The sequence below is a fragment of the Vicugna pacos genome, chromosome 24, assembly GCF_048564905.1.
Source record: "Vicugna pacos chromosome 24, VicPac4, whole genome shotgun sequence".
Classification (NCBI taxonomy): domain Eukaryota; kingdom Metazoa; phylum Chordata; class Mammalia; order Artiodactyla; family Camelidae; genus Vicugna; species Vicugna pacos.
Window position 1 is genome coordinate 10544075 of NC_133010.1, and position 21776 is coordinate 10565850.

General features: G+C 46.7%; 2 protein-coding genes and 2 long non-coding RNA genes across 18 annotated transcripts in view; 1 reads left to right on the top strand and 3 right to left on the bottom strand.

Moving 5' to 3' along the window:
- Positions 1 to 21776, top strand: part of TPGS2 (tubulin polyglutamylase complex subunit 2) — a 38840-nt gene that overhangs the window by 13425 nt on the left and 3639 nt on the right. Inside the window, exons 3-9 of one of the 8 annotated variants that reach the window (XR_012063825.1) lie at positions 1613 to 1700; positions 3160 to 3288; positions 6259 to 6372; positions 7984 to 8144; positions 9361 to 9587; positions 15069 to 15313; positions 15426 to 15451. Coding sequence is in view for 7 of the 8 variants with exons in the window: in XM_072948992.1 (XP_072805093.1) it covers positions 1613 to 1700; positions 3160 to 3288; positions 6259 to 6372; positions 7984 to 8144; positions 9361 to 9587; positions 15426 to 15540 (834 nt within the window). In the remaining variant the exon portion in view is untranslated. Of the gene's footprint in view, positions 1 to 1612; positions 1701 to 3159; positions 3289 to 6258; positions 6373 to 7983; positions 8145 to 9294; positions 9588 to 9891; positions 11020 to 14141; positions 14704 to 15068; positions 15314 to 15425; positions 16502 to 21776 lie in introns of those variants that run through there. The other 7 variants (XM_072948993.1, XM_072948992.1, XM_072948994.1 and 4 more) reach the window with 7 other exon arrangements.
- Positions 6645 to 13522, bottom strand: LOC140688989 (uncharacterized). Its single transcript, XR_012063829.1, has 2 exons — positions 13287 to 13522; positions 6645 to 7668 (listed from the first exon to the last, which is right to left on the bottom strand). It is a non-coding gene; the product is annotated as an uncharacterized lncRNA (long non-coding RNA).
- Positions 14344 to 17871, bottom strand: LOC140688987 (uncharacterized). Of its 2 annotated transcripts, XR_012063827.1 has the most exons (3): positions 17525 to 17871; positions 17215 to 17418; positions 14344 to 15529 (listed from the first exon to the last, which is right to left on the bottom strand). It is a non-coding gene; the product is annotated as an uncharacterized lncRNA (long non-coding RNA). The 2 variants fall into 2 exon arrangements; XR_012063826.1 differs by lacking the exon at positions 17525 to 17871 and having other exon boundaries at positions 17215 to 17513.
- Positions 20991 to 21776, bottom strand: part of FHOD3 (formin homology 2 domain containing 3) — a 402137-nt gene continuing 401351 nt past the window's right edge. For all 7 annotated transcript variants that reach the window (XM_072948976.1, XM_072948975.1, XM_072948981.1 and 4 more), the window contains one exon: positions 20991 to 21611. In XM_072948976.1, coding sequence (XP_072805077.1) covers positions 21529 to 21611 — 83 coding nt within the window. In that variant the 3' untranslated portion in view covers positions 20991 to 21528. The remainder of the gene's footprint in view (positions 21612 to 21776) is intronic.

Here is a 21776-nt window from a genome sequence, read left to right on the forward strand (position 1 = left end):
TGGTCTAGTGGTGGTGAGCTCCTTCAGCTCTTTCTTCTCTGGAAAACTATATTTCTCCTTAAATTATTAATGGAGGTACTGGGGATTGAACCCAGGACCTTGTGCATGCTAATCACACACTCTGCCATTGAGCTATACCTCCCCCCTCTCCTTTAAATAACTTTTGACAATTTAATTATAATGTCTCTTTGGATTCTTCTTTTTTGGAACTCTCTGGGATTCTTGGATCTATTTCCAGAGAGTCTATTTCCTTCCCCAGGTTAAGGAAATTTTCAGCCATTATTTCTTCAGAGAATCTTTCTGCCCCTTTCTCTCCTTCTGACGCCCCTGTAAGTGTGAATATTGATCTGCTTGATGTTGTCCCATAAGTCCCTTAAGCTGTATTCACTCCTTCTTAATCTTTTTCTCTGTGCTGATCTGGTTGGATGAATTCTAATACTGTCTCCTAGTTCACTGACTCTTTCTTTCACTTACCTAGTCTGCTCTTGAACACCTTTACTGAATTTTTCAGGTCATTTGTTGGACTCCTCGCCTCTGTGATTTGTTTAATACTTTCTTGTATTTTCTTTTTGTTGAAATTCTCACTTTGTTCGTGTGCGGTTCCCCTGACTTCAGTGAGCATCTCTGTGCCATTGTTTGAGCTCTTTAAAGGTGAAATTACTTATCTTCATTTCATTTAGGTCTTTTCCTGGGGTTTTATCTAATTCTTTCAATTGAAACATATTCCTCGGTTTCTTCATTTTTCTTGACTCTCTCTGTTGGTTTCTGTGCATCAGGGACAAACCACCTCTCCCAGTCTTCAAGGAGTGGCCTCGTGTAAGAGATGAACCTTATGATTCAATCCTGCAAGGGCCCGTGGTTGTCTTTTACACCTTTGGGAATGTTCAGCCTGCTTTGTTGTTAATGGCTCCCAGTAGTTGAGGGTGTGCCAAGATCTGTCGGTGTCCTAAAGGCGAGGATCTCAGCACCTAGATGCAAGCAGATTGGAAACTGGACGCTCAGGCAGTAGCTTTTAAAGGAGGCAGGCATACCTCTTTCAGGGAGGACTGAGAGATGGGCGTACTCTCTCCTCCCTCCGTACTGAGCCCTGGGAGGATAGCCGGTTCTTAACTGTTTCTTTATTTTCTGCCATCCCATTGCACCCATGAGTACAGACCCCGCTGCTCATCAGAGGACGAGCATGTGTCCTCTGGGCGGCAGCCACAAAAGCTGGGGCACCAGATGCAGGGTCCAGACCCTTTGCTCCTCCCGGTTGTGTCACCCTGCCACGAGGGGTTTTAGGACAAGATTTTGACCAACCCCTCCTGCCCGTTTCAGTGTGTCTTCTTGCTTGCCTGACGCGTAGAAGTTACTCAGCCGGCTGCTGGATTCCTTTCGGAGGGAACTGTTCAGTATGTAGCTGTGGGTGGAGGGGTCTGTGGGACGAGGTGAGCTCAGGAGCTGCTGTGTTGCCATCTCAACCCAGAACTCTCCATAGACTTTTCTAGATAACCACCAGTGTCTTCCTGTTTGGGCATCCGACACAGTAAATAGCATCCCCGTTGCTTTGAGGCATAGCCCTGCGCCCTCCTTCCCAGCCCTGACCCAACACTCTGCTGCTTTGTGATTCTAGAAGAATAACTGTGTGCTGCCTGAGGATCTGAAGAACTTTTACCTGATGACCAATGGCTTCCACATGACGTGGAGTGTGAAGCTGGATGGTGAGTCAGCCTCCTTGTTTGGGGAACATCTCCCTGGCCAAGAGGTTAGATGAAACAACTCTGGGGGCCGTTACAACTTATGAGCCTTTGAATCTGGACAGTTGTCATGGCTTCTCCTGAAGTACGGTGTCCAGACACTGTGACTGTGTCCCAGAGCCAGCGTATGCCATCCCTGCTTCACCCACCGCCCCTAAGCCCCTGGGCCGGAGTCCATCCAGCACTTAGCCAGAAGCCCAGTTTAGAGGCCTCCTGCTGCAGTGAGGGGAGGGGATAATTAGCCGGCACACAAAAGCCCTGAGCCACCTCACAACCCTCTGAGGACTCTGCTTTGGGGCAGTCTCCTCAGGGGAGCTGTGGTGACAGTCTCTGGTGGCCATAGGAGGGGCTCCTCCTTCATTCCCGGCACGCTGGACACCTCAGGGCGCCGACCCTCCGCCCAGAGCCTTTCCTGCCCTCCCTCACCTCTCCTCAGCCTGAGTCATCAACCGCTTCAGTTCATAGGCTGTCATCCTTGGAATTAAATGTGTCCAGATAAACGTTTGTGTTGTGGATGTGGAAGCTCACAACTTGGTACACGTCAGAAACTCAGGTACTGAGCAGGTGTGAAAGTTGAAAGTCAGGGCTGCACATTTAGGTGAAGACTCTGGTAACATTTTGTAGGCTACGAAATCCTGATCTGGCCACTGGGCTCCAGCTCATTCCTTTGCAGACTTCCCTGTCCTCAAGAGGCCTTTATTGCCTTCAGACTCCAGCCACAATCCCAGATCTGCGCTGGTCCCTGGGAAACATCCTGCACCTCTCCATGCTGTCACTAAGAATGCAGGGACTTCTAGGCACTAGCAAATCTGCAGAACTGCCTCCTCCCCTTCATTGCCCCTACCTCCTAAGTTTCCTTTTCTGGTGACTCCCAAAACTTTCCTCTTTCTCTCTTGCAGCTGACCAGAGGCACATTATACAGCTTACTACTGAGCATTTAGCATGAACTGTTAGCTTAGAATCATTTCCTCCACTGGTCTAGAAACCATTCTTGTCCCCAGCATCAGAACCCTCATGGCTCTGGCCTTTGGAGACTGGAGCAACAGAGACAGTGGAAAATTCTAGAGCGACTGCCCACATGATGGAGACGGGCCAGCCCCTTCACAAGCCTGCTTCAGAAAGGAAACAGTTCTTGAAGGCCTACCCTAGAATTCCCAATTATTTTGAGCATCGCCTTGTAAATTTTTCTTTGGTTGTCCATGCGTGGCCCCAGCTACTTGTGTGTGTGTGTGTGTGTGTGTGTGTGTGTGTGTGTGTGTGTGTGTGTGTAAAAGGCTGGTGCTTTGGAGCATGTAGTAGTGCACTGATTCTCTTCTTTCCACTTTCCATTCGCTTCCTCTGCCCTGAGTTCACACTGATGACTATGGTAACTAGCTTGTTACTCCATGTAATTGCTTTTTTTTTTTTTGTAACTTTCCCATAGAGCATACCATTCCATTGGGCAGCATGGCAATTAACAGCATTTCAAAACTGACTCAACTCAACCAGTCTGCCATGTACTCACTCCCTAATGCACCGACTCTGGCAGACCTAGAGGACGAGACACAAGAAGGTAACTAGAACTTATGCTTTGTTCGAAATCAGCCTGCTTGTTTCCCGTTAGAATGTTGAAGATCGTAGGAAGACACTGTGGCATTGTAACGTGTTCCCCTGAACCCCAAGCCTTCCCATTCCTGGCTTCTCAGGACCATGGGAGCAACGTGAAAAAAAAAAACCTGTACCAAGAAAGGAAGTTTTCGTGAAGAAACTGTCAGGGTTGGGATCTTTGTGTGGTTTCCAGCACCCCTTCAGTCCCTGGCACGTAGTAGGCAGTTAATGAATACTTGGTCAGTGAATGGATGTTACAGATTAAACTGCACATTTCAGTGTTGGGCGGTTTCCGGGACCAATACAGGCTAAATGCAGCTCCCTTCCTCCTCCAGGCTCTTCGCCACTTCTGATTGAAATGGCATATAATTCAAATGGCTGCCAACGTTATGATCAGTTGTGAATAACTGAGGACTTCTTCAGTCAGAACTGCATTTGTCTGCATATAACAGGCCCCCATTACAGTGTTTAAACTAGTCTATTTTTCTTATAACAAGAAATCTGGAACTAGGCTGGGGTAGCTGCTTGAGAAACAGTGATAAAATCTCCCTCTGAATTCCTAGTGCAGCAGCCTTTGGGTGTGGTTTTCATCCTCGCGGTTGAAGCATGTGGACTCTACCCTAAGCGTCAAGCCTATGTTCCAGGCAGGAAAAAGAAGAGTAAAGGGCAAGATAACTCTCTCTTGGCAAATACTTCCCTTTTTATCAGGAAAGTAGTAACTTTCTCAGAAGCACCTCCCAATAGCCATTGGCCAGAACTGAGTCGGAAGGTTAGCCACAGCTGCGAGGGAATTTGAGGAGGTGAGTACTTTCAGCTGAGCAGTATGGCCTCGTCAGACAGAACTGGGGCTTAGAGAAGGGAGAATGAATGCATGTTCAGTAGGCAACCAGCACCTCCAATACCAGAGCCTTGGAGTGATGGGAGTTCTGGCAGAGAGCGCTGATGCAGGGCTCCTCCATCTGGACAAGCAGTTGGACTTCAGGACAGTGACCATCAGGCAGGGAAGGACGGTGAGCTCTGAATGACGGGAACCAGGCGAGATGAACCCTGGCTTGTTACCCGAGAGCTTCCAGTCGACGGCGTGGAGAGGGGAACCCAAGGAGCACCTCTCACACTCTGCTAACTGCGAAGACAGAGCTAAGAGCCCCACTGGATGAAGACAGCTAGCGTTCACAGGACTGAGTATGGAGGAGGGATGGGCTACATGAAGGGAGAACCACAGAGATCTGCAGAGGCTCGTCCTCAGTCAGGGGTTCCGCAAAGAACTGATCAGCACGTGCATTTGAAGGCACTGCACAAGGCCAGCGACAGAACCACCCAGAATGACTAGAAGGAGCAACGCCTGGGTGCTCACATGGGTCCGCAAACAGTGCCTGTTTCTACCGGCCAGGCTGAAGCACCTCGTGGTTTACACAGAATTAGGTAGAGTGCTCAGGGGGGATCCCGTCTCAGTGGTGGGGGAAAATTAGCCCTCGGTTAAACGCTGCGTTGGTCTTGCCTGACAGGTACTAAGCACAGGACCTAAAAGTATCTGTTTTCAAGTATTTTGTGCCATGGAACAAAGCTCAACAATATTTATAGGAATATGAAAATATCAAGCATTCAACAATGCAAAATTAACAATTTCTGGTATCCAATCAAAGATTACCAGGCATGCAGAAAAGCAGGGAAAATGACCATGATGAGAAAAATTGTTTAATTGAAACCAATCCAGAATTGACACACAGTTTAGAACTAGCAAATATAGGCATTAAAACAGTCATTATATTACTGAATTCTGTATGTGCAAAACTTTGTACGGACATGGAGATAGGAAAAAAAATCAAATGTAAGTTTTAGAGATGAAACAAGTGTCTGAGATGAAATATACACTGGATGGGACTAACAATAGCTTAGACATTGCCAGAGAAAAGACTGGAGAACTTGAAGACAAAACAGTAGACTAACTGAAATAACACAGAAAAAAATAAATTCTTTTAGTGAAAAGAGCACTAGTGAACTGAGGGACGACAGGTGGTGTAATGTGTGTGTAACTAGAGTCTGTAAAAAGAGGGATGTGGGCCAGAAAAAGTTTCAAGAAGTAGTGGCTTGAAATTTTACCAATTTCATGGAAACTTAAACCATATCTAAGGAGCTTCACAAGCCAGGAATAAAGAACATGAAGAAACAATACTGAGAAACACAGACTGTTCAAAAATCAGGGATAAAGAGAAAATCTTAAAAGCAGTCAAGGGGAAAATGAAATTCCATACCAAGGAACATTTATATTTATATGTATGGATGTATAAATCAAAAACATTATTTTTATTATACTTTGTTTTATCCAGTCTATCCCAGGGTTATAAACCCTGCACCCTAGTCACTGATACTAATTTTTATTGTGTAATTGCTGTCATGAAAGAAGCAGGAGAGGTTTCCAAGGCGTGCATGTCTAAGAATTTATCTTTTTTCTGTTACACCGTGGTATTTGGTTTCTAGGTAGGTATTTCTAAAAGATCCAGACTTAGAATTGTAAGATTATAATTAACCGTAAATATACATTTGAGACTAGGAAAAAGGATTCTAATCAAAAGATCATTAAGTGCTGTAAGTGTTAATCTGGGGGAGAAGAAAAACGTTGTGCAGATTATTCTGACTTCACGTAGCCCTGCTCCCAAGAAGTTCAGTTTGTTGTCTTCATGTCACCTTTGCCCAGATTCTGCGACACTGTCTATCGGTGATAGGGGAGCCCAGACAGAAGATTTACACCATGAATAAGACTCCAGGGCATTTAGAATATAGACTATATTTGGTCCACATTTGAAAATAATTGTTAAGAATATGTTTGCAATAAGGCTTTTTTTCCCTTCTGTTTTTTTCATCCTAGCAAAGCTGGATGAATAAGTATGTTTGAGCTGAGCGTGTTTGAACATTACCATTAACTTTGCGTTTGCAGCCAGTGAGGACCAGCCGGAGAAGCCCCACTTTGATTCCCGCAGTGTGATATTTGAGCTGGACCCTTGCAGTGGGAATGGGAAGGTTTGCCTCGTCTACAAAAAAGGGAAACCAGGTAAGAATCTTGACAGGCGTGGTCCTATAGCTTGGAAATGGCCTTGACTGACCTTGCTCTCCAGCCATCACACAAAAGGCACACCTCTCCTTGACCTCCTGAGGTGCTTCTGGGTCTCCTGGAGACACCAAGACGCAGAAAGCCCCTTTGGTCCTCTCTGAGCATCCCCTCCAGGCCAGTTACTTGTATTTTTAAGCTGTTGTCATTTGTGTTATTTGTGAGTTACTGCAGAGTAATAAGATTAGGATAGTAAGTGAATAAAAACTGAGAAGAATTGTCATTCTGTTTATAACTCCTTCCTGCATGCTCATGCAGGCAAAACATTGTTATTTACACTTCTTTATGTAGGCCAATTAACAGCAATAAAACCCCAAATTACTAGATCCCAATCTAAGATCCCAGATGGGAAATCAAGAGAAAAAGGCTCTGGCCTCTTGAGCAGCGGCCACCGCCTGGCCCCCTAACAGCAGTTCAGGCCGTGGCCTGGGGATGTCGGGCTGCAGGACTGGACAAAGTCCAGCCCTCTTCAGGTAGCTCTCTGCCTGGAAGGGGTGACGAGACACACCAGGATTTACCTCTGGGGGAAAGGAGAAACCATCTCCAGCTGAGGCGTCTTTGTGAAGTAGCCTTTGAACTGCATCTTGAATGCAGCTGTATCTATGGGTCAGAATGAGACATGAGGTGGGATGTGAGATTTTGTGGGGGAGCAGAAAGGGGTAAACACATAAAGAGATGTGGGTAAAAGCCATGTTGTGGGAGAGTGCAACCGATTTGGATGAAATGACAAATAATTCCAGATCATTGGGCCACATGGTTCTTGTAGTGAGATGACCCCACAGGCCCACTTGTCCCCTTCACGTGGAGTTTTGGAAGCCAGATGAAGGAGTTTGGACATTTTTTGGAAGACAGTGGGGACTCCAGGTTTTAAGCGGCAGAATGGCAGGTTTCAAATGAAAATGTATGTGATCAAGAGCACAAGTGGAAGAGGAGGGTACTGGAGGGAGGAAGGGGAGTTGGCCGCCACCAGAAGACAGGAGGTGAACGAGGAGAGGCCCTGCAGCAGTGAGAGCGCAAGGTCAGAAGCAGCGTGAGGCAGGAGCGGGCAGCACGGAGAGCGCCTGCTGGAGCTCAGCCAGCACATCACCCAGCAGCGCCGGCAGGAGCCCCGGGAGGCAGTTGGTCTGGGCTCCTCCGTGGTGGCTTCTCGCAGCACTTCCACTTCCGGACAGAGACCTCCGAAAACTAGAGCCATGCAGAGCTGCTCCCCGTCGGGAAGGCTGAGACCACAGCACGCACCTGTTGGGGAGGGCGGAGTGTTACGTCCACGTAAGGAAGCAGCGCTGATGAGCTGATGAAAGCACAGACGGCCAGAGCCCAGCAGAGTGGCGGACTGACTGACCGAGAGCCTGTGAAGGAGCACCAGAGAGCCAGTCACAGTGGCCCCTGGAGAGTGGAACTGGGAGGTTCGAAGGGAAAACAAAGTTACTGTATTTTACATCCCTTCTGCCACTGAAGCTTTTTTTAAACTATGAGTAGATGTCGACTTTCTAGATAAAAGGAAAAAAGTGTTCAGCCATCCTCTCGTTTAATTCCTTTGTCTGTCTGTTTCAGCATCAGCACAGGACGCTGAGATCTGGTTCCTGGACAGAGCGCTGTACTGGCATTTTCTCACGGACACCTTTACAGCCTATTACCGCCTGCTCATCACCCACCTGGGGCTGCCCCAGTGGCAGTACGCCTTCACCGGCTATGGCATTAGCCCGCAGGCCAAGGTAAGGGGGGACCACCTGTCACCTCAGACTGTGGAAGGTGTCAGAATCCTCTGAGGAAAGGCTTGCATTGTAGATGTCCAGCTTCTCATCTGACTCAGGTGATCTGGGGTGGAGCTCAGGAACCTGTATTTTCAATCAATCAGCAGGGCAGGTACTTCCAACATAGGTGGACAGTCTCACTTTATACCAGTTAAGTGGTTCCCAAACGTGGCTGACCCTCAGAATCACCTGGGGAGTTTTTATCTCTAATGAAATTTTTTGCTGGCTTAGGTTTAATTGTTGGTTTTAGCCAGGCAGGACATGCACACAGGAACAGTGACAAATCCGTCTCTTATCCTCTGCCTCCAGCCACTTGCCCACAGGCAGCCACTGTTAATTTGTCGTGTGCCCTCACCAAGATCCTCTATTGGATAGAAAGCATCTATGCATACAGTTTTGGGTTCCTTTTTTCTAAATCACAAGTGCAATGTACTGTTCACATTGCGCTGCACCTTTTCACTTAACTTCATGTTGGAGCACATTTTCTATCCGTATATGTAGAGCTGTCCTTTTCAATGATATAGAATATTCCAGAGTCTGGCTGTGCCTCATTTACATAACAGACACAGACACCATGCAGATGTCAGGTCATGCTGATACCCGGCCTGGTATGAGAACACGAGATGTGTCTAGAAGAACTTTAGGTGGCAAAATATGAGGGACTGAGCTCCATGTATTTATTAATTGAGTGGACCTCACCTTCCTCAAATGTCACATGACAGTGACATCCATCCAGTCAACAGATGGGTGGTGATGATCAATGAAAGTCAACCAGTTTAGATGCCCTGTGCCCTCAGCTGCCCAGAAAGCCCACAGGGAGGAGAGCGGGCAGCTTCCCCCAGCAGAGGGAAGGACGCGACCGCAGCCAGCCAGTGGCTGGTGTGAGGGCAGAACGGTTGGAAAGGCACTGTTCCCCGATGACGTGGGACCTTGCCCCCCGGGCTCGGGGCCCACTAGGGCAGAAGGATGGATGTTTTCTCAGACGCTTGGTCCTTATGCTGCACTGTTTACAGGTCACAATGCAACGAGTGTCTTCCCTTTAGATTTTAGAGGCAGTTTTTCATGAAAAATGTTTAACTCACCTTCCCATCTCTCTACCCTGTATCTCTAGTAAAGAGCAGAAACACACGCACTTGTCCTGGGAACTGTGACCCTCTCCCCCAATTGTGCCTTACAGCAGTGGTTCAACATGTATAAACCCATCACCTACAACACAGACCTACTCACGGAAGAGACCGACTCCTTCGTGAACAAGCTGGATCCCAGCAAGGTGTTCAAGAGCAAGAACAAGACCTTAATCCCCAAAAAGAAAGGGCCTGTTCAGCCTGCAGGTGGCCAGAAAGGGTCCTCAGGTTCTCCTTGCTCCTCTAAGCCCTCCTCTGGCTCCGGAAACCCTGCCAGGAAGTGAGTCCACCTCCAGCTTCCCCCAGCCCCACCGCAGTGATTTCCAGGCACGACCCAAGCCTCGGCTTGTGTGTGTGGACCCATAGTCCTCTTCCCATCTGAGTGACCAAAATCCTAGGCCTTTTACTCGCATTGGCATTAGCCGGGAGTTGGAGGGGCGTTCTCAGGTCTCCTCGAGAACCCTCCCTCAGGCCCCTCACAGCAGGTTGTGCCACCTGCTGCCCGGGAACCTGGAGAACGTAAGGTCTTACGTAAGTGACCTAAGGGATCTGCTAAGAGCTTTTTCTTCTTTTTCTACTACCAGCTACCCAACTACCCCTCACCAGTAGAGAAGTCCCTCAAAGAAACCACTGGCTTTGACCTTCGAGGCATTAGAACTGTGCTGTTCAGTTGGTAGACACTTCTTCAAGTGGCGAAATTTAAGCTATATTAAAAACTCAGTTCCTCAGTTGGCCACATTGTGGGTATTCACGTGGCTAGTGGATTCTGTATTAGCACAGGGATGGTGAAACATTGCCATCATCACAGAGAGCTCCAGTGGACAGCGCAGCATTAGAATATTTTTGCATCACGCTTCCTCAGATCAGTTAGTTTTTGTTAGAGAATGTAGATACCTTAATTTGATGGGTTGTAATGTTCCGTGAAAACTCTTAAAGATACATTTGTATGTTCTTTCTGTCCTTCGTCACAAGCAAATCTTGCTTTGCTCATTTTCAGTTTCCTCTAAAGTTTCTCGTTTCCGGTTTTGTGATGTGGTATTTGCACATTTGCCAAAATTATATTTTTTTTTAAAAGAAGAGGTGATTGTACTGTACTGTTAAAAAACCACCACCAAAACCTCCCAAGCATTCCTTTGTAGGACTGTTCACTTTGAGGCAATCAGTCACTGTTGGCAAGGGCTTTCCACCTGCTCTGCCTACTCACAGCTGCTCGACAACTCATGCAGTGGCAGAAAAGGATAGAGAGGAACCAAGTCGTCAAGGATAATAGCTGAAGTTTAGTCTTCCAGAAGCATTTTTCTGCCAAAGCTGATCAAATCAAAGGGAGAACCTGCAGTGTCAGCTAAGAGCTGCCAGCGTTTGCCTGCTCCCCCAAGTCCAGGGTAGAAGGGGATTGAGAAGTCGTCTCATCTTCCACTGCTACTTGTGGGGCCGCTGAATTACTTGTCAGTCAGTCCTGGTCCAGTTCTAGAGTTCACAAGCCACAAGAACAATGACGCCCTTCAAATCAGTGACAATCAGTTGGAGTCCCCAAAGGGCTGTAGACCGGAGGGGGTTCCAAAAAGGAAGAGCTGGCAACGTGCCTCAGGAGTTGCAGAGCAGCCCAGGGCAGGGCTGACTGCCAGTGTGCAGGCCCCAGTGCAAAACGAAGCTGTGGCACCTCTTGTCCAAAAAAATGAGGAAAACAGTACCATTAAAAGTACTAAAATGTTTTTCCTTTCTTCTGTGGTCTCTTGCACAACTTGTTATGGTGGGGTTTTTTTTGTTTGCATAAATTATTAGCATTAATTTTACCATTCATCTTTATATTTTGCAATTCTAGTTTTAAATGCAACTATAAGAACATTTAACTCATATAATCACCAAGATTACACAGTTTGTATTACCTCTTGTATGCATGTATGTTTTGTTCTTAACCAGAACAGTAGAAACAATGTGCAAAACTAGCTCAACTGTTATTTCGTGTCTTGATATGTTCATATTCTAGCAACATTCTCAACTTACAGATGAGTAAGGAAGGACTGAAAGAAAAATTATGAGCTGCCCTATGTTTTCCTTTTCTTCCGTGTCATCATTTCCAGCATAAGCGGTTGGCATTTATACAAGAAAGTAACATGAGTAAGAAAGGTTATGTTTAGGTTCCCTGGTCATTCATGCTCCTTACAATGCCAGTGCCTCCTTTATGCAGATCAAGTCTGGTTCAGAAAGAAAGCATGACCTCTTGGAGCGCCTGTGTTCCCCACTTACTCAGCTATAGACACACCGTGCTAGCCGCGCGCTTATTCTGAACCTCTCGGGCTGCTCACGTATGGTGGGCCCACCGGAACACCAAGCTCATGGGTATCACAAAGGCTGTAAGTGACGGGGTAGAAAGGGACAGTGGACACATTGCACGGGTCTCCTCTGCTCACGTCGATGCTCCTTTGTCTCATCAGACTTGACTTACAAAACATACTTCAAAGATAAAACTAAGAACTTCAAGTCAGTGACAGGAGAGCATTAAACCCAGCATGAGGCTTTCTGAGTGTGGGGCCCTGCGTGATTGCACAGATCCTCGCCCACGAAGCTGGCCCTGGTGAGACTTCAGACAGTATGTAGGTTGAGTGGGTTACATGGGGGGAAACTCACCAGGATAGTAATGTTTTGAAACTAAAGTGATTAAAATGGCAATAGACTTTATATAACTCAGCTGCCCAAGAAAGAGGCACTGCTGGAACTACAGAACAAGAATAAATGGCAGAAAGCCTCGTGACGCAAGGCTGTAGCTGAGATTGTGCCCCGTCATCCTGCTGCTCACATCCTACTGCAGCGGGGCGCCCAAACCGAGGGGCAGCCTGTGTGCTGACCCACAGACAATCCCTTCAAGTGGTGCTTCCCAAACTTGAACGTACGTCAATGTCGCTGGAGTTGTGCGTAGGAAATAAGATACGCAGATCTCAGCCCAGATCTCCTAAATCAAAATTGCAAGGGAAGATTCCAGGCATCGGGACTTTCAGTCAACCACAGTGATGACGACAATGTTCACTGAGTCTCAGGCTTCCTACTTCTTGGGGCTGGGTGGTTTTGCTCTCACTGCGTGGAGAAGAGCGCAAAACCTGTTTATCCTCCTCCCGTGACGCATGTACAATGACTGCAGCAGAAGAACCAAGGGACCTTTTTAGTTTCTGCCTGAATACATCTGTTTTTAAAAACTTTTTATTATGGAGAATTTTAAACATTTGGGAAGACAGTACAATGAATCCCCATGGATCTGTCGCCCAGTTTCGACAATGACCAACCTAGGACCAGTCGTATTTTATCCCTACACTTAATTCTTTACCCCTCTAATTTTAATTGTTAAATAATTCCATTTTAACTTATCTGTTGGTTTTTAAGTTATACTTATTTGCATTATATTTTAGCAGTTGCTCTAGGGATTACAATGTATATTCTTAACTTTCTTCTGTTCAAATGCAGTCGCCACTTACATACATGAGGCCCCTGGCAGCCGCATTTGTGTCCTGCAGCTCTGCCTCCTTGACTGCAGCTGGCTGTGCACTGGCTGAGTACACAGTCCAAACTGGGATCTTGGGGTGGATTTCCTTTGGCTTAAGCCAACCCAGACCAGATTCTGTTTTTCCTGCCAAGCATTCTCTGGTGAATAAAACAGCTGAGTTATTGTGATCCATTAAATACTTAAGTGAGAACTCAAAAGCTGGTCCCTTCTTTTTCCCTTCTTTATAATATGACTGCAGCCTTTCTTCACAGCCATTAGCTTTCTACATGAGCCACCTGATCCACTCACCTTTCCTAACAAAATACCAGTGTGGTTCTCCTGTGACATCTTACCTATAGCTTCCTACCTGCCAATGCTGGCCAGCTGTCCCACGTCTTCTCCCCAAGGTCCGGCTCCAGTGGGCCTCCACCTCAGAGCTCTCCGAGAAGTGAGTCCATGAGGAGAGCCCTCTGTGGGACACTGCTTCACGCCAGCACCACTCACCTTTTGGTCATCTTGCCTTGCTTCCTCTGTGTCCTCCCTCAGTGGTGGTTGAGATGGGGGCTTTGTGCTACTCCGGCAAGCCATGCTGCTTAGTGTGGAACCACATGAAGTATTAGTAGATTAAGCTTAAAATCAATTAATTGTCATCCTAAGTGAAGGAAGCCAGAAACAGAAAAATACCATATGAGATCATTTATGTGGAATCTAAAAAAGACAAACTTATTTACAAAACAGAAACAGACTCAGACAGAAAACAAACTTATGGTTAGCAGGGGTGAAGGGGATGGGAAGGGATAAATTGGGGGTTCTAGATTTGCAGATACTAATACACGGAAAAAGATAAACAAGTTTATACTGTACAGCACAGGGAACTATATTCAATATCTTGTAGTAACCTATGGTGAAAAAGAGCATGAAGGTGAATATATGTATGTTCCTATATGAAGCACTGTGCTATACACCAGGAATTGACACAACATTGTAAACTGACTATACTTCAATAAAAATAAAATTAATTCATAATTTTGTGCTAAATCAGGAGCTGCCTCATACTGAAGTCCAGGATAGACCAATAGAACGGACAACCAGTAATGAAAAAAGTTGTGAAAATGCTGTTTAAATGTTTATGCAAATTCTCAGGACATCTTAGTTCAGCTCAGAGACCACCTCTCTTGGAAGGCCCTGTTCAAATGAACTATGTTGCTGATATTCTGATGTTTTGGCATCCAAACAGCCTCTCAGACTCCCTCCTGCCACTCACTGGCTGTGACTCAAATCTTTTAGCAGACAATGCCCCTCTACTTGTGGTTTGAGAAATGAGACCTCTGTGGTTACACATCCTTGCGTTTCTTACAGCATGTAGCGCCCAGGCCTTGCCCAGTACCCACCTTGGTAAATGCAGCACTCGGAATGAGTGCAAGCTTCTAACTGCACGTCTGTCAACATCCAACCAGTTCGTCTCATGTGGATAAAATCTGTTGAATGCAGGCCTCCCAGATGATGAGGGTGAAATGCAGCAGTGAGGACCATGGTTGAAAAAACAACACAAGAACCGAAGTGGTGCTCTGTACAATCTTTATTACAGGGTGGGTTTAGCTATTGGAGGGGTGTGCTCCCCATGGCGTGCATCCCCGGTCATGCACACAGGCTTGATGTGGACTGCTGAAGAGAGAGCGCATCTTCTCGGTGGGATGCGCTGGGAGAGAAGGATGCCGACTTCATGGCAGGGAACAGATTTCTCCACTGAGGATAAGAATTGCCGAGGCTCAGAACACAGTGTGGGAAGGCAGTGGACACAGCTTCTTAGACACTGTCTTTAAGTTCTTGACAGAATGGCAGTCCAAGGCAATTCTATGCACAATTGAATTTCACACAAAAACCTCCTTCGTGTAAAATGAATAAACAGCAATGAAGTACATACCGAGTGTTCTCTCAGCCCTGTAATACCCAGTACAGTAGTGGCTAACACAGGTAGCCATTAAACTGAAGTAAAAATTCTCCGTCTCTAGTCACATTTCAAGTGTTCCATCATCACGTGTCTAGTGACGACCATGTCAAAGAGGGCACATACAGAACATTTCCATCATCCCAGAATGTCCTATTGGGCAGCCCTGTCTTAGACCACACATGCTTGTTTTTACAATTCTCAGAATAACTCTGCTGCAAAGCCCTTTTATAACATGCTATGTACTCAACAAAGGACAGGGACATTTATCCAATTTAAGATACTTTTCGAAGACACAGAATTCTTTCATGTTTTAAATATTCTTTGTACAATCCCAGGTTCACAGGGAAAGCGAGGGATGAGTCAGGATGCCATCACCTACCTTAGAAAAGGACCCGTTGTCCAGGCTGCAGCGTGGGGCTCCCTGGCTTCTGGGCTTTGCCCTACATTGCACCCAGAGGCCCCGGAGCAGCTCGACCCCTAGGCTTCTGCACAGTCTCCCACGTGGAAAGCTGAGAGAAACGGAGGAGCAGGTTTTCTGCATCTGAAAGCAGTTCATCTTCTCAGCCTTCCCAGGAAGCAGGTGGGCCGGGTTATGAGAACAGCTCCTGAGCTCACAAGTAATCACTCAAGAAATGACATTTCTCGAAGCACCTGCTCCTCTGGCGCTCAGTTACCTTTTTCTTCCTTCACAGCATGAAGACTGGCAAAGAATACCATGGACAGCAACCAGGGACACAAACCACCCTCAGAATCGTTCAGCTCCAACACTGGGAGAGTCCTTACCCTCAACCAAAAGCTGCAAAGTGAGGGATAGACTATTAAGGACAAGATTAAACCTCTGGAAAAACATCTGACCTTTACCAAGGATCCAGTTCCCAGTTTTATACCTTTAAACTTTATTTTTAAATAAGGTCAGCCCCTTGGGATAGAGCTGGAGATAAGACTGCACTTGAGGATCTGTGTTTCAGTGCCTGGTGGTTCCAGGCGGCACTAGACCCTGGCCACCCGGGTTCTAGACAGAGTGTTGGGATTCCAGAATACAGAAAACTATTTTTCTTCAAACAGTTGGTTCTAAAACAGACTGCTGTGGCCTCAATTACTATCTTCACAAATCGTGTTTTAGGCCATTTAAAAAAAAATGGGAAATCACTTTCAGTATTATAGTATTACTAGAAGGAAGAATTCAGTCAAGCACAAGATCAACTAAAAAATGAATCTGACAACTTTTTTTTTTTATAAACACAAGCTTGTAAAGTTTAATTTAACCCAAGGGTGAACTTCTATCTACACATGCTGATTTAGGAAATTGTTTGGATTACGACAGCCTTTACGAATTTCAGGACAAGTTTTTCTTCCAAAGAGAGACAAGTTTTTTCTTCACACCACTTCCAGATGGACTGCAACACTAGAACCCATTTCCTTCCATTGAGACTGCACTTCTCAGGATGGGTTGTGCTGGGAACAGATTCCTTTATTCCCTCGTCACTTCCAGTCTGAATGTCCCATCTTCTGAGCCAAGAAACGCACTGATGCTGACTGCATGGCTCTAATTATGTAGCCAGGTCTACCACCAGCTGCTGTGTGCTGAGTTCCAGTCAAAATGACCTTGTCTCAATCAGCATACCACAAGGACACTTTTTTTTTTTCCAGGGACTGGATGGAGCAGCTACAAAAGTTCCCCCAGGCAACCATCTCTTTCCGTATAGCTACATCTTAAATCCTTACTTGAAACTTGGGGTTTAAAAAAATATAATTATTCCATTGGCTACCCTGTGCAAATGTGTTTTTGGAAAGGGTGACTGCTTCCATTTCCTTGCCCACTGCCCTGCCCAGAAGAATCTGGCCATCCCCCAGCGGAACCCCCTCCCAGAGAGCAGTGCAAGGTTAAAAGCATTTCTAAACAGATGCCATTATGGGCAAGGATTCTCTCTGAAGGAAAATGAGCTTTCTGGTTTATGTTCTGAAAGAGCAAAAGCCAGAGCCTCTGCTTAGCTAAGCCAGCTGAATCGTCCAAGTACTGCAGGGACCTCTCACAGTCCAAGAAAACCCGCTGCTGACACACAGGAACAGAAGGTGCTCTGCCTACCTGGTGGTGGATTTAATGCCCTGTCTCTAACATGCTGTGCTGGCTGGCTGTGGAGTATCTTTTATTTTTCTTCCAGGTTTATTGAGATATAGTCGACATACAGCCCTGTATATTTACATTCAAGGTGTACAGCCTAATGATTTGACTTAAATACATCATGAAATGATGACCACAATACGTTTAGCAAACATCTATCATCTCATATAGATGGGAAATTAGAGAACTAGAAAAAAGTTTTGTTTTCTTGTGATGAGAACGCTCAAGATTTACTCTTTTAACAAATTTCATGAAAAACAAAGTGCTCATTTATTCTGTACATCCCTACTAATTTATCTTCTAACTGGAAGTTTGTGCCTTTTGACTGCCTTCATCCAGTTCCCCCTTCCCCTACTCACCGTCTCTGGTAACCACAAATCTGATCTCTTTGTCTGTTGGGTTCGCTTGTTTTGCAGTGTAATGGGCCTACAACACCGTGTTCCTGGTGTAGATCTTTCCTGTTATTCTCATCAATAGTTGCCCTCTAAATAGTTGTAACTTTGGTGTGCCCATGGCGGGTGGTGAGCTCAGGGTCTTCCTCTTCCATCATTTTGGCCATTCCCCTGGAGTATTGAAAGATATTTGACCAATTTCTTCCTGTTTTCACCTGAATCAGATAACTTACAAATTATATTAAAATAGAAGCAAATGTGTTAAATAGAAACTGACCGACGAGCCCCTCCCATGGGAGATGAGGATGTGTGTCTGAGTCTCTGCAAACAGGAGACCTGGCATGCAGACCTCTTCCTGCCCCACCGGCCACAAGCGAGGAAGCTGCCGCATCAAGCTCTGAAGGGGCAGTGGTCCGGCACACGCCGATCCTGCACAAGGGGCCTGCGGCGTCCCGGGCAGAATGTGCTATTTTTCATCATCAGGTGTTCCTTCTAGTTGTGCAGCTTCCTGTACACATAATGCTCTACTTTTAATGGGAAAACATGCTGGAAACAAATCATCACTAATCCAGTAGTTAGGAACAATTTCCACTATGTCGATAGCTGAAATGATGTTCGAACTACAAATTCACCAAGTCACAAATTTGCACTTCTAAGGGTGAATCTTCTTAAGCAAAAATTATTTTTAAAGACAACAATTAGATAGTGCTCAGCAGGAGAACATAAATTTTGGCTCGGCCCTCCCTCAGCTGATAATCAGCAGTCTGAATGGCCTCTCACCATATCCCTTCACCAATCAGAGTGGGAATCACTCCTTCATAAAGTCACAAAAGATGCTTTTGAGCTTCTGGACCTTTCCTACTTGTGCTGGATATAGACGGACAGATGGGTAGATGGATGGGTGAGTCGGCGGATGGACGGCCAGTTATTAATTATTGATGTGAAACGGGTGCGTGGTTATCACAAAAGGAGTTCTGACAGTGCCGCCACCACATGCACAACCAGACCTCCAGGACTGCAGACCAAACTGATGAGTCCGTCGAAGACTGCCTTCTCTGCCAGAATCGATGGGGCATTTTAATATTGCATACGTTCACTGCAGCTGCAAAGACATTTCATCCCTTATCCTAGGCAACTAGGTGTTTTTATTTGTATCGATCTGGTAGAATGCATAAACAGCTGCAGAGTGGGTGACTGAACTAAATTGTACCTCCCATTGATGACTACCTCTCATGGCCCCAGGTGAGCCCCCTTCGTGCGAGTAGGGGGTGGGTCATGACTCCTCTTTTCCCAGCTGAACCCCAGCCCCTGGCACAGGGCCACCTCCATAACAAGCCCTCAGTGCACATCTGTGATCAGTGGTTGTATTAATTCTATACGGCTGCCGTAACAAATTACCAAAACTTAGTGGCTTAAAACAACAGAAACTTACGCTCCTATAGCTTGAGACACCACAAGTTCAATATCAGTTTCAAGGGGCCATGCTCTCTGCAGAGACTCTAACAGGGAGTTTGTTCCTTGCCTCTTCCCAGTTTCTGGTGGCTACAGGCATTCCTTGGCTTGTGGCCACATCACTCCAATCCCTGTCTCTGTCTTCCCAACACCTCTTCTTTTGCGTATATCAAATCTCCCTCTGCTTCTGTCTTATAAGAACACTTATGATTGGCTTTAGGGGACAGTTAGATAATCCAGGATAGCCTCCCCAAGTCTAGATCCTTAATATATTCACATCCGCAATGACCCCTCCTTATAAAGTCACACTCACGGGTTCCGGTGATTTGGACTTGATACCTTTGGGTGACATCATTCAGGCGTCTACAGTGGCCGTCAGGGGCCGTGAGGACAGGTGGTGGACGTGGGAGCTGTGGATGACGACGAGGCTGCTAAAAGCCTGGCAACCAGGTCTCCTGACTCCCAGCCCCTGCTCCTCCTCCACGTGCTGTGTTGTGATGGACGTGGGAGAAGACCAGACTGAGTCTCCAGCCCTCCGAGGCCCTGTGCACCCTCCTCTCCATCCCTAAAAATCACTCAGGAGGTTATTTTTTAAATAGAAAGGAAAAAAAAAAAACCTTAAGACTCCAAAGAAACCAAAACCCAGGCATCTTTAACAGGAAAGTATTTGCCTTTCTCGACCAGCAGTTTTGTCATTTCAACCAGAACTAAGAACTAGGCATGAGGATACTATGGTGATGACCAGCACAGTTAGCGACAGCATCTCACAAGTGTGAGGCGCCATTCACTTTGATGGCTTCTCAAAGATCTCTTAGAGAAATTTATCTTCCTCAATTAACAAAAACACTAACAGAGGCACCCAGAATGAGCAGCGACAAGGAGAGAGGAAATGAGCAACAGAAAAAAAATCCTTCAGATTCACCAAAAACCACTAAACCAATCCTCAATACAAAGAGACCCTTTACCTACATGTAACCAAGAAATATATTGACCTTGCTTGCTTCCTCGGAGAATTTTTTTAATCCCTAAAATAAAATTAACATTAGATTTACTCAAGTCACTTTCTTCCAAATGTGACCTTTTATTCTAAAGCAATAAGTCTCAGCAGAACACCAGGGGGCCCCTGGAAGAGCATCAAAGTATCTGTTCACCATTTGGTGTGGAAAAAGCGCATCTTCCTTTTATTTGCACATCCCGATCCCCAGTGATACAGATATTCCACGTTGTATTCAGTCCGAGTCTCTCACAAACCACTAAACCACGTGCGGGCTACTACACATGTTATTTAGGAAAAAAATGTTAATATCCTGTGCACCCTTTTGAATAAAGTGATTAAATAAACTCAATTGTCTATAACATACAGACCTAACTCTTCCAGGCTCCAGGATCTGCCGGGTGCTCACATCATGTATTATTTGACAAATGCCTGTTTGAAGGCGCTGCCTGTCTCCCAGTGAGTGATGACACAGAAGGGAGGCGGAGGGGGGGGGAATATATTATCTTTGGCTCTTCAGACTACATGCCTGCATCCTGTCTCTAAATCACATCCACCCAGATTCCGGAATGCAGAGAACACAGAGGTTCTGAAAGGAAGGCAGAGACAGACTTGGTGACCTGATGCCCTTTTGACACCCCCCCCCGCCCCACACCTGCTGCAGGGGTTGAGCTTTCCCTGTTTTTCGAGGCAGGGCTTCTTCCCGGGGAGCTGTGCCACTGGGCTGAGGCCACCACCCGGGCATCCGTCCCCGCGGCGCGGCCCTGCGGCTGCCGCCACCCTCCAGGGCGCCTTCCGCTCGGGACACCCGAGCTTCTGCTGACCTGCATCTGAGGGCCAAGGGCCGCACCTGCCATTCTGAAGTTCTCTGTAGGCAAAACTTCACAATTCCACTTTGTTTCCGTGACTTAGTCAATTTGGGGGGGAAAAAAGAATTTTTACATAAGAGGCAAGTGAGTGAGCTACAGCAGAGTTCCAGTTTTTAAAATGCCACTGTAACTGTAGCTTCAGCATCACAAGGAGCAAGACGAAGCATGTGGGGAGGGCGATATCCATGGGGTTATTCCTAAGGTGCCCTGCCACACAGCCGGATGCCTAATTAATCAGGAATTACAAAGAGCACAGTCAGGGCTTCTCATTCTATTAACCAAAAAAAAAAAAAAAAAAGGAAAGCCAAAGGACCTGGAGGCCATTCCGAGCCAGGGTCCTGATGAACCCGAGAAGAGGTTTTGCTGATTCGGGAGGCGAGCCTGTGGGGCTGTTTCAGGTCCTACACCAGGAGAATGAAAGTTTCAGGTACGGCATTAAACTCTGTTTATTTAGTATCTGAAATATGGTGTACATTTATGAATTTGTATAAACATTTAGTACATCTAAAATCCACAACTGGTAAACAATCTGTGCTTTCCTTTGTGTACAGTTTGGGAGTTTACATCTGGATAGTTTGGTGTTGTGGAGAGCCCCCGTCTGTGAACGTAAACAAACTGCCTCATGACCACAGTAGCTGTGACAGAAGTGACCTGCTCCTTAAAGGGGCTGTTCCCTGCACAGAAAAGGTGTCACACTTTGGAACTACTAAACCAGGTGTCAAGGAAACAAGAGAAACACAGCTGACACGATGAAGAAAGGGCATGAAGGAGACTCCGAGGTCCATGTCAGGGCCCAGCAAGTGACACCAGCCATGTGGTGACACCAGCCACATGGTGACACCCAGACACGGGGGTGACTTTCAGAACCTCAGGTGTTCATGCAGAGTCTCCTCACCTCCCACCGGAGGGGTTCCTTCCAGCAGGAGCTTGCAGTCCAGGTGGGCACACGCCTCAGGCACCCGGAGGTCACAGCTGCAGCTCCGAGGTGCCCACCAGGCCCAGGGCCCGGGCTTCCTCCGGAGTCAGGCCGCTCTTCAGGGTCCTCCGCACTGCGGTGGTGCCAGCACATCAGAGTCAAAGGGGTGAGAAGAGAAGGCGGTGTTAGCAGCCAGGAATCCGGCAGTCTGTCCACGGGCCCCCCTGCCCCGAGGCCTCCCAGAGCAGGCACAGCGCCCCCGGACACCCGGCCCTGTCCTGCTCCTGCTGACGCGCGC